Here is an 11,995-nt window from a genome sequence, read left to right as displayed (position 1 = left end):
GTTATAATATATTCTATCCCAATTTTTCCAGTTTTTCGTGATTAGCTGCATAGCAACTCCTGTCATGATAAGAAGTAATTTATTCTTTTATATATCTTTATTCATTTTCATTCTAAACACAGTGTATACAAAAATTGCATAACAAGTTACCTGAAAAAAACAGCACTTATATCCATCAGTGAAATACATAAGAATAATTTTCACCCCTCTCCCCCCCTGATTTCAATATATCCAAGATACTACTAACAACTCATAAATAAACCAGTCCCTAAACATTAACCTTCTCCCTCCCACCCCCCCACCCCCCCTTCCCTGGATGTAAAAAGTATAACCAAAAGTAAAGGGAAAAACCATTCAATTAGGATCAATAAAATTGGTCAATGGACCCCACATCAGATTAAACCACTTAATATTACCCCTTTGTTCAGACATCATTTTCTCGTAACGATAACACAAGCATATCAAATTCCACCAAAAAGTGAAATTTAAACGGTCACAATTCTTCCAGTTTTTCATAATTATTTGGATGGCTACCCCAGTCATCATACCCAATAACCTGTTTTTATGCCTGGCCCAGGAGATGTAGGAGATAACAGCATCCCACATAAACCGCTTCATATGACAGCAAAACCACAGTCTCCAGAATCAGAGTAATATGCCCCCCATATAGATCTCCAAAAACTGAGTATCAAAGGACAATAGAACAATAGATGATTCAGTGTAACCTATATCGAGATGACAGTGCCAGCATCTATTTGACTTAGAACTATCTAATTTCTGCAAATGAACCAGGTTTGTCTCATAGATGCTTACGCTGTACACCTCATCCTCCAAGACCATATCCGTGGCCATTGACTAGCAGAAATCTGCTGCTTAATCTCAATGCTTCAAATATCTCTCAAACTTGTTTTTGGTTTCATATTCATATAGCCAGATATTAATTTATACCACTTGACTGCCTGATGCCCCAGCAAATCTGTCTGGAAGCATAGGCCCGGCAAGCTATACTGATTTTTTAGATTTCACCAATCAGGGAATCCCTTCTGAATGGCTTGCTTCAACTGCAACCACTTATATATTTGAGATTTTGAAATACCGAATGATTGTTGCAATCGTGAAAAATCAAGCATTTTCCCATTAGATATCACATCATCTAACGTACGTATACCTGCCTGCAACCAATGCTTCCAGAGGATCTTAGACTCGCCAATTTGAATCTTGGAGTTCAATCATAAGGACTGACACATGGATTTTTCTACTGGAATCTCTGATAAGTTGTTAATAAATTTTAAGGTGCTCCATGTGGCAAATAAGATACTATTGTCCTTATAAATTCTGGGCAATTTGATACTCACCATATGCCATAATCTTAATGGGGACATAAGTTGCCATTCTAAGTAAAGCCAATCAGGGAGATGTTCCATGAGCTCAGGGAGGATCCAATACATACACTAATGCAGTATATAGGCCTGATGGTACCTATAAAAATTTGGGAAATTTACCCCACCTGACACAATTGGTTTTTGTAAAGATATTAAAGCTATTCTGGCAGTTTTACCCAGTCAAATAATTTTAGTAAGAATACTATTTAATTTCTTATAGAAGGACCCTTGAAAATAAACTGGCAACATACTCATTTGGTAGCAAATTACAGGCAAAATCATCATCTTGACAGTTTGAACTCTCCCCCACCAAGAAAGTTGTATTGTTCCATTGTTCACATAATTCTGTGACCTTCAGCAATAAAGATTTTTCATTTACTCTCATTGTATCTTCCAGCGTTTTTTTAATCCAAATACCTAAATATTTTATACTCTCTTACTTCCAAAGGAAAAGGGAATGAATCAAATAAGTGGAAGAACCCCCGATTTACTCCAATTTATTTTATATCCAGAAAATTTTCCAAATCGGTCAATCAAATCTAGTAAATGTGGAATGGTATATTCAGGATTCTTCAAATGAAGCAAAATATCATCTGCATAAGCAGAGACCTTATATTCCCGAACTGCATAAGGAATACCTTGTATCTCCTTTGCCTGTTGAACAGCCAATAACAAGGGTTCCAGAACAATGTCAAAAAGCAAAGGGGATAGTGGACACCCTTGTCTAACTCCCCTCTCCAAACGAAAACGCTCTGAAAAGTATTATTAATATATAATCTGGCAGAAGGGGGAACTATACAAGGTTTGAATCAATTGAATAAATCCGGATCCTACACCAAACCAATCCATTGCTTGATACATGAAGGTCCACTCTACACGATCAAAGGCCTTCTCTGCATCCAAGAACACAGAGAAGGAAGGATCTTCCATGGCTTTCGTTAAGTTTAACATGTGAAAAGCCAGTCTGGTGCCATTTCAAGAATGTCTTTGAGCAATGAAACCCGTTTGGTGCATACCGATAATATAAGGGAGAGCCTTAGCAAAGCGTAAAGCCAGTAACTTAGCCAGAAGTTTTCCATCTACATTAATCAAAGAAATAGGCCTGTAATTTGAAACCATTATGAAGTAATCTATTCTTATTTGTATTTATTGGACTCTTGGGCATTAATATTTCAGTTTCACTCCATCCTTGAAATACCATCTTCTCTTACAAGGTGTCAGATTGTTCTCCTTGGCTCTGCTGGATCTGCTTCTGCATTTTCTGCAGCATTTCTTGCATGCGGCGTAACTGTGAGAAGAAAAGAATGAATGAATGAAATTTTCTGCATAAGTGAAGTCATTTGTAGACACAAAATTATTTTGAGAGTGATGACTATTTATTTATTCAGTTGTCTATGCCATTCTCCCAGGGGAGCTCAGAATGGTTTACATGAATTTATTCAGGTACTCAAGGATTTTTCCCCATCTGTCCTGGCAGACTCACAATCTATCTAATGTACCTGGAACAATGGGGGATTAACTGACTTACCCAGGGTCACAAGGAGCAGCATGGGTTTGAACCCACAACCTCAGAGTACTGAGGCTGTAGCTTTAACCACTGCACCACAGTGGTTAAATTATATACCAATGAGGCATTGTGAAAGCAAACATGCATTGATATCAATATACCGTATATACTCAAGTATAAGTCGATCCAAATATAAGTCAAGCCCCCCATTTTCCCCCCCAAAAGAAGGAAGATGTTGGCTTAATATTCAAGTGCCATGCCCTGCCAGGATCTGCACCCAGTGTCCCCTCCCTCACACCCTCCACTGCCAGGTTCTGCACTCAGCCCCCCTACCTGCCAAGTTCTGCACCCAGCCCCCTTCACTCCCTGCCCTGCAAGGCTCTGTATTCAGTCCCATTCCCTACCAGGCTCTGAACAAAGCCCCCTTCCCTGCAAGGCTCTTAACACTGTCCCCCCTCCCTGCCAGGCTCTGCACACTGTCCCTCCTCCCTTCCAGGCTCTGCACACTGTCCCCCCTCCCTGCCAGGCTCTGCACACTGTCCCCTCTCCCTGCCAGGCTCTGCACACTGTCCCACCTTCCTTCCCTGTACCTTCTTCCCACTAAAAGAACCAATCTCATCAGTGATATTACAATGGCTTGATTATCCTGTACTCCCCTCTGCCCTCCAACCCAGCCAGCAGATTAACCCTTTCCCTTAACTGAAACCACCTAGTGGTAGGCCGGAACAGGAGGGATCCCTCCCGTCTTCTGTCCCGGCCGACACTAACAATTACCACCATCCCTCCCTCGTGTACCTTTTCCTTTGTGATCCAGCGTGTATTCTGCGTTGAACCCCTCCTGCCTATTTCAAAGGTAGTAGCCAGCGGCACATCCAGGCCGGCACGCAGGAGCGAGCTTTTTGTGTTCCTGGCCGGCCCTGCACTGCTCCTTGATAGGCTGCTGCGAGAGATGCTAGTCCTGCAAGAACTGGCGGCAGCCTATCAAGGAGCGGTGCAGGGCCAGCTGGGAGTATGAAAAGCTCACTCTTGCGTGCCAACCCAGGTGTACCACTGGCTACTACTACCTTCTAAATTGGCAGGAGGGGTTCAATGCGGGATACACGTTGGACCACCAGGGAAAAGCTACGCAAGGGAGTGAGGGTAGTAATTGTTAGTGTCGGCCGGGACAGAAGACAGGAGAGATCCCTCCTGTCCAGGCCTAAAGGTAGGCCTGCAGGAAGTCCGAGAGGGTGTCGGGTGGTCATTGGGGAATGACCCGAATATGGGTCGAAATCCCCATTTTTGGGCATTTTTTTGGCCCAATAATCTCATCCTATATTCGAGTACATACAGTACCATCCTTTATTAGATCAGTAAAAAAAGACTATCCACTTCTGAGCCATTGCCTGAGCAACCTCTCAATGTCCTTTGAAGAAACTGGGAAATAATCTTTAAGTTTTCTTATTTTTTTATTAAATTTTCTATACTGTTCTTCCAGGGGAGCTCAGAATGGTTTACATGAATTTATTCAGATACTCAAGCCAGTTTTTCCCTGTCTATCCCAGCACGCTCACAATCTATCTAATGTACCTAGCCCATTTGTTATCCCCTCTCCTCTGTTTTTGAAGGGGTTTCCAGAGCTAGACCAGTGGATCTAAGGATAAATGACTCAATTTCTACCCCCACACTGCCTCATCCACTAATTGTCTCTCAGGAGTGTAAACTCAGTCCAGTGTAGCATCTCTCCATCCCAGCCTAGTGCATACAGTATGGATGCTTATAATGAAATCTGATGGCCTTAAGCACTACCACTTCATAGTATCCATTAGTTTTGGGCATCATAGTACCCTCTCCTCATGAGTACAGCATTGCCTCTTAATCCTAGCCTTTTCTTTTTACTCCAAACAAACTCACTCATTGGCTTCTCCATTACCAACAACCATCTCCTTAATATCTATATTGGCAATGCATTAGATAAAAACACAGAGTACCATTGTCATCTTTAGGACTACAATTTGCCACATAGAGCTTCTCACCAGCAGACCTCATCTCTGCAAGTCCACAATTGTCTATTTTACCAAGGGAAGTTAATGCATTTGTCAAATAATGCCTTAATATCCTAATCTCCAAGTATTGTAATCCCTGGGTTGCTACCTTGAATGGGATCACTCTGTTCATATCAGGTGAAGCACTGCCCAGAACCAACACCTTTGGTTTTCTACATTGACTTTAAATCCAGACACCACCATGAAGGAGTCCAATTCTTTCAGTAAGGGTGAGACAGATAGTCATGATTCTGCTAAAAAGATCATATCATCATCTGCATACATGGATATTTTATGAGCCCTCCCGCCCCCCTCTAACTGGATGAATTTCACAGTTATTCCTAATTTTACACACCAATGCCAAAGCAAACAGGGAAAAAGGGCAGCCTTGTCTGGTGCCCTGTTCCAAAGTTAGAGGCTCTGAAACTCTACCATTCACTACTATACATGCCTGGGGCTGAACATACAGGGCCTTAATCCACTTCACAAAGTGCTCCCCATCCTAAATTTCTGCAATATTGCAAATAGGAACTCAACATGGTTGAAGGCTTCCACATCTAATGCAATGCATAAGCCTACCTTTTCCATGTTTTGTACCTCCTGGACTAAAGTTATCACCTGACAGATGTTAATCAATCAACTGCTGCACTGCTACTTCACAAACCCCATCTGATCTGGCTGGATGGTTTTGGGAATTACCCTGCCAATATGTTGTCATAAATTCTGGCATCGCTGTTTAGCAGATATATAAGTCTATACCCAGAACACTGGTGTTTCAGTTTCCTCTTTGTGGAGCACAATCACGGTGACATCAAACATGGTGCTAGGTAATCTCCCATTCAACAGCACTTTACTGAAAACCCATTGTAGGATTGGGCCAACTGTGTTCTGAGGTGTTTTTTTTTTTTTTTAATGATGCACAATTCCAAACCTATTCTTTCCCAAACCTATTCTTTCGATTTCATGATTAGATATGGGCCTAGTCAACAACCTGTGGTCTATTTCACTAACCATTGATAGCTGAGCCCCATCCTAAAACTTAATAATATGCTCCTCCTCTCATATGAACTCTGAGGAGTGCAGTTTAATAGAAGGCTGTGTTCCACAAAATGGTGCTTCATCAATTTAAGAAGTAGTTCCATTTTTTCTATTTGATGTGGATATTTATTTTGTACTAGAATGGAGAAACTGGTTTTGTTCATTTTCAATGACCAAAGTTGTGCCGGGCCCCCGATACTGGTTCTTAGGCCTACTTTTATGAGGGTTTCTCTGTGTATTTACATAGCTTCTTTTTTTTAATAGTTTCACAGCTCAAATCGGGGAAAATACAGTAGTTTCCAGTTATCATCTTGAACTGTCTATTGCTTCTGAGCTTCTAATATAACATGCTCCTTCTCAACAGTTTTACTATAAACACACTGGACCATTTCTCAGATCTGGGTGGAGACACATTTCCTGATGAGCTCTCTTCATTTCATAGCTGGCATCAGCAACCTGGATGGGGAAACGGGCATCTAACATTTTGTTTACAAAGGTACAAGCATTGGGAAGTTCTACTCCCTCAGGCACTCCGAAAATCCTGATATTATAGCACCTCTCATGGTTCTCAGCTTTATCTTTAAGCCACTGAACCTCAAGTTTTAGGTTTTCTATATCCCCCTTGTCCTCCAGCTCCCCTCTGCACTCTTCCACCCCCAAGAGTCTGAGAAAATGTGTCCAAATGCTCTTCCATATGCTCTACAACAGTAGTTTCAAACTCAAACCCTTTGCAGGGCCACATTTTGGATTTGTAAGTACTTGGAGGGCCTCAGAAAAAAATAGTTAATGTCTTATTAAAGAAATAACAATTTTGCATGAGGTAAAATTCTTTATAGTTTATAAATCTTTCCGTTTGGTTAAGTCCTAATAATAATATTGTCATTTATAGCTAAAGAAACATATGATCAAGAAACTGTTTTACTTTTGTGATTATGATAAACATACCGAGGGCCTCAAAATAGTACCTGGTGGGCCGCGAGTTTGAGACCACTGCTATAACCTGTCTAGACCTCTAATTAATGAGGATTTGACTTGATATACACCAGTGGTCTCAAACTCAAAACCTTTGCAGGGCCACATTTTGGATTTGTAGGTACTCGGAGGGCCTCAGAAAAATAGTTAATGTCTTATTAAAGAAATGACAATTTTGCATGAAGTAAAACTCTTTATAGTTTATAAATTTCCTTTTGGTTAAGTCTTATTAATAATACTGTAATTTATAGCTAAAGAGACATATGATCAAGAAACTGTTTATTTTACTTTTGTGATTATGATAAACATACCGAGGGCCTCAAAATCGTACCTGGCGGGCTGCATGTGGCCCCTGGGCTGTCAGTTTGAGACCACTGCTCTAAAACCCTTTCCATTATTTTCAGCTTTAGATTCATAGATTTCCTGAAGGAATATTTTCATGTCCCCTATCTCCTATTCATGCTCCACTTCAATAGTATGTTGCATCTTTGCAGCAACTACCTTTTAAGGATCTGAGTCAGTGCAGCTATTGGTCTTTTATTAACTTTAGAGGCATATAATTCTGTTATTGTTCTACTGGGCTATCCCCTTGTGCCTTGCGGCATACTTGAACACCCTGTTCTGCTATGGCAGGGTGCATATTGGGTCTCACTCCTTCAGTTGTTTCAATGCGGTACAGGTGACCTCATGCCAGAAGCCAGCAAAATGCTTGAACAATTGCAAATGCTTCAGAATTTGACTGCTTGATTGATTTTTTGATTGAATAAATGGAAGGTATTCATCATTATCTAGCACAAGTACACTAGCTCCCAGTACAGGAACATAGTAACACAGTAACATAGTACGGTAAATGTCGGCAGATAAAGACCTGCATGGTCCAATCAGTCTGCCCAACAAGGTGGCCAGAGTTGAATCTGGCACTCTGCACAGGTTCTACTTCTTTATGAACAAACAATGGTATATACATAGGGGCTCATTTTCAAAAAAGATAAAGGTCCCAAAAATGACATAAAGAGATAGATGAATGTTTTTCTCGCCAAACCCTTCCAATTCGCTATTTTTGAAACTTATTTTGTGGACGGATTTCTAAGCTGTTCGTCCTCTCATACATTGTTTGGCACAAACCCCATATCAGTTTTGTCACCTTCCTCTGAACTACCTCAAATCTTTTGATGTCCTTAGTGAGATATGACCTCCAAACTGAACAAAATACTCCAAATGGGGCTTTACCAATGACTTACATGGGAACGCTGTCATAGAAATATAGAAAATTGAAGGCAAAAATCATATGGCCTATCCATACCATCTATTGTCCCAACTAGCACTTACATGTGACTCTGTAACATTCAAGCAGGCAAGTATTAGAATTCTATAATCTGAGAGTGCATATGAAGTGTGTCTTTAGGTGCTCACATCCGCTATAATAAACCCTTAGCACGCATGCGCACTTCAAACTCTGTGGGTCCGTGATTCGTGGTGCCGTGCCTGTGCAGTACACTGCCGAGCGCCAGCAGTTGGCTGCAGGGGTTGATGTGCTACGGGCTCTAGGGTGCAAGCGTGCAGAGCGGGTGGGGGGAGGGGAGAGAGGGTTTCTACTCTTCTGGTCTGGCAGCCACGTTATAGTGGGTATGGTGTCCCCCTTCTTACTCACACCGACATGGAAGATGAGGCGACGAAAGGTAAAAAACGGCGGTTTCTCTATTGGGGTGCACAGACAGCGTGTGGGAACATGACCGCGGCTCTTTGGCGTTGTGAGGGGTGCTGTTGGACAGGGTGGAGGTAAAAGGAAGGGGTTCTGCTGGACAAGGGGGAGCTAAAAGGAAGGGAGAAGGGCTACTGCTGGATAGGGGGGAGCAGGGAAGGGGTGCTGCTGGATAGGGGGAGGTAAAAGGAAGGGAGATGGGCTACTGCTGGACAGGGGGAGCAGGGAAGGGGTGCTGCTGGACAGGGGGGAGGTAAAAGGAAGGAAGAAGGGCTACTGCTGGACAGCGGGGAGGGACAGAAATAAATAAATAAAGAAAGAAAGAGACAGTGGGTCAGGGAGAGAGACAGAAAGAAAGACAGACAGAAAGAAAGAAAGGGGGCAGGGAGAGAGAAAGAGACAGACATACAGAAGAAAGATAGAAAGAAAGAAAGAAATGCTTAAGTCTACACATCTGTTCTAGCACCCATTAATGTAACGGGCTAGAAAACTAGTTATAGAATAAAAAGGTTAATTTTCATGCAGGATTTCTTACATTTACTCCCTCTTCTATTAAACTGCGCTAGCAGTTTCTAGTGCAGAGAGCCATGCTGAATGGCCCGCACTGCTCCTGATGCTCATAGCAGTTTAATAGAAGAAGCCCTTAGGTATACTGTAGGATAAGTGTGGGTGTTGGTGGCTTTACAGAATTCTCCTTACCTCCTCATCTTTTTCTCGGATGAGCTTTTCCGTATCAGCTAGAGGCAGCAAAGAGAGCTCTGTCACACTCTGTCGTGATAGCTTGCTGCATGAAATGAAAATAAAAAGTGATTAGTACTGAAGGAAGTATTCAGATTTGGATGCCAGTATTTACTGCACCTGTTACTGAAGGATTTTCCCCTCATATTCCATACCTTATGGAAGTGGTCTTCACTAATTTTTAAGTGAGGGCTATTTGGGGGTCCAAAAGACTTGAAGTAGAGCCAACAAATATTTTCCTACGTGGGTCCATAACGCTCCTGGACATTCATTTTTACCATAACACCTGCCCATGGTTACCACATGCAGAACACAGATAAACCCTATGCAATACAGGCCCCCTTTTATCAAGCCGCATTAGGGATTTTTTTATCATCAGCCGCTGCAGTATAAGCTCCGAAGCTCATACGCATCTGAGCTTTTACTGCAGCGGTCAGTGATAAAAAAAATCCCTAATGCGGCTTGATAAAAGGGGGGGGGGCCTAAAAATCCTAATATATACAAACAAAGCCTTAAGATGCCAGACTCTGCATGCAGTACACCAGAGAAATAGAAACAAATGCATTTCTTCCTGAACAGTGCAAAATATAGACAGCAAATGTAAATTCCCAGAACTGACATACTGTATTTCAATCATTACATTGAAAATAAAATAATTTTTCCTACCTTTGTTGTTTGGCGATTTTATTTTTCTAATCATCTTTTCCCAGCCTCTGGTTGCAATTCCTTGTGTCTATGCTTCTAACTCTTTCTAGGGCATTTTGTGACCCCAGAAGCTTTCCCTCTGCTATAGCTTCCCAGGGACAGGAAGACAGTGGGGCTGCCAAAGACAGTGTGCTTACTTACACTGCCCACGGCCCAAAGAGTGGAAGAGTGCAGCCCAGTGTTCTCCCTAAGGCACAGGTATCAAACTCAAGGCCCGCCTGGCAATTTTGTGTGGCCTGCGGTGCGATGTGGCGTTTTCATTCATGCCCCAGGTGTTTTATCTTCTAGCCAGCTCTCTCCTCCTCATTTCTGCAGTATGCACGGGCAGCGGCTCCTCATTTGACCCGCGCTTCATCTGGAAGCATTGCCTCTGATGTTGCGACGTAAGAGAGAAGACTTCCGGTTCAGGCGCCGGACACGCATAAGAGCTGCCGCCTGTGGCTTTATGCACGTTGTGGAAATGAAGAGGAGGGAGCCGGCCAGAAGATAATACACCTGAGGGCAGCAATGAAAACATAAGATACCCACCGGAGGGAGGCACCTAGTTGAGGCACAGAATGGAGGGAGAGGGGCGTGTTGGGACTCAAGAAAGAGGGAGCAAAAACTTTGGACAAATGATAGGAGGGAGGGAGGGAGGGAGCATAAACTTGGGACATAGAATGAAGGGAAGGAGAGAGCCTTAGAATGGAAGAAGAGAGAGAGTGAGGAAAAGAGATGCTGAGGTGAGGGAGGGAATAGAAAGGGAGAATTGGATATCTTGAGAGAGAGAGAAAGAAAGATGGTGCACATGAGGAGATTAAGAAAAAGGAGAATTATTGGGCAGAGAGAGGGAGGGAGAGAGAATTATTGAACATGGTAGTGGGAGAAGAGTGAGATAAAGAGATGCATGGGGAAGAGAGAGATGTCAGACCACTGGAATGGGAAGGAGAGAGAGACTGTAGGGAGGAGAGGAGAGAAGGAGAGATATGTTAGACCTTGGGAAAAGGGAGGGAAGATGAGAGAGATGCCAGACCATAGGAGAGGAGAGAGATTCCAGGCTATGGGAAGCAGAGGAGAAAGATGCCAGACCAAATGAGGGGAAAGGGGGAAGACAGAGTTGTCTGACCATGGGAGAGGGATGAGATAGTGCACAGGGATGGAGGGGAAGAGAAGACAGAGGGAGGAGATGGTGCACAGGTAAGAGAAAAGAAGAAATGCTTCTTATGGATAGATGGGAATAGTGCACAGGGATGGCCACACAGACATTCAAACAGAGCATCCCAAGAGGGCATAGCTGTGAGCTTCACATAAAGGGTGTCAGGTGTACATCTCAACAGAACCCCCTTATAATGTATGGTAAGCCATCCCAAACTCCCTCAAAACCTACTATACCCACCTGTTCACCACCCAATAGTCTTTATGGCTGCAGGTGGCACCTACATGGCAGTATAGTAGGATTTTGATGGGTTTTAGTCCTCACACTTTCCACCATAAGTGTAGTGGTTAGCGTGTCTTATGGGCCTGCGTCCTCCTCTTTATGGCTCACAAACCCATCCACCAGGCTACTTAAGACATCGGTGTGATGCTTTCCCATACCAGATGTTGCTGTTCTAGAGACGGATATGCACCGTTTTATTCAGATTTGGGGAGGTGGGAGGGGGGGGTCAGTGCTTATTGGAAGACTGTGTGTGCGTGTTTGGGGGGGGGCATCATTACTTAATCTCTTCAGTGGTCATCTGGTAAGTTTGGGTACCTTTTCAGCATTTAGATGCTTTTTTTTTTTTTTTTTTTTATATTATTTATTTATAGAATTTTTTACAAAATTTCCAAGCATATACATCTTGTACAGTAAAGTGAGATCACACAACATATTAAATTAACATTCCAAAATTAATATTACTACAAGGAACTTCTAATCTAGCTGATCTCACACTAGTCCTCTTTAGAT

At 42.6% G+C, this 11,995-nt stretch overlaps 1 protein-coding gene across 2 annotated transcripts in view; it reads right to left on the bottom strand.

The window, feature by feature from the left end:
- Positions 1-2,439: 2,439 nt before the first annotated feature.
- LOC117360975 (septin-4-like) overlaps positions 2,440-11,995 on the bottom strand; it is a 49,756-nt gene continuing 40,200 nt past the window's right edge. For both annotated transcript variants that reach the window (XM_033945687.1, XM_033945688.1), the window contains 2 exons: positions 9,325-9,409; positions 2,440-2,670 (listed from right to left, as the gene is read on the bottom strand). In XM_033945687.1, the coding sequence (XP_033801578.1) occupies positions 2,590-2,670; positions 9,325-9,409 (166 nt within the window). In that variant the 3' untranslated portion in view covers positions 2,440-2,589. The remainder of the gene's footprint in view (positions 2,671-9,324; positions 9,410-11,995) is intronic.

The sequence above is a fragment of the Geotrypetes seraphini genome, chromosome 5 (assembly GCF_902459505.1).
Source record: "Geotrypetes seraphini chromosome 5, aGeoSer1.1, whole genome shotgun sequence".
Lineage (NCBI taxonomy): Eukaryota > Metazoa > Chordata > Amphibia > Gymnophiona > Dermophiidae > Geotrypetes > Geotrypetes seraphini.
Note: the sequence above shows the minus strand (reverse complement) of the source record. Positions and strands in the feature narration are given on the sequence as shown.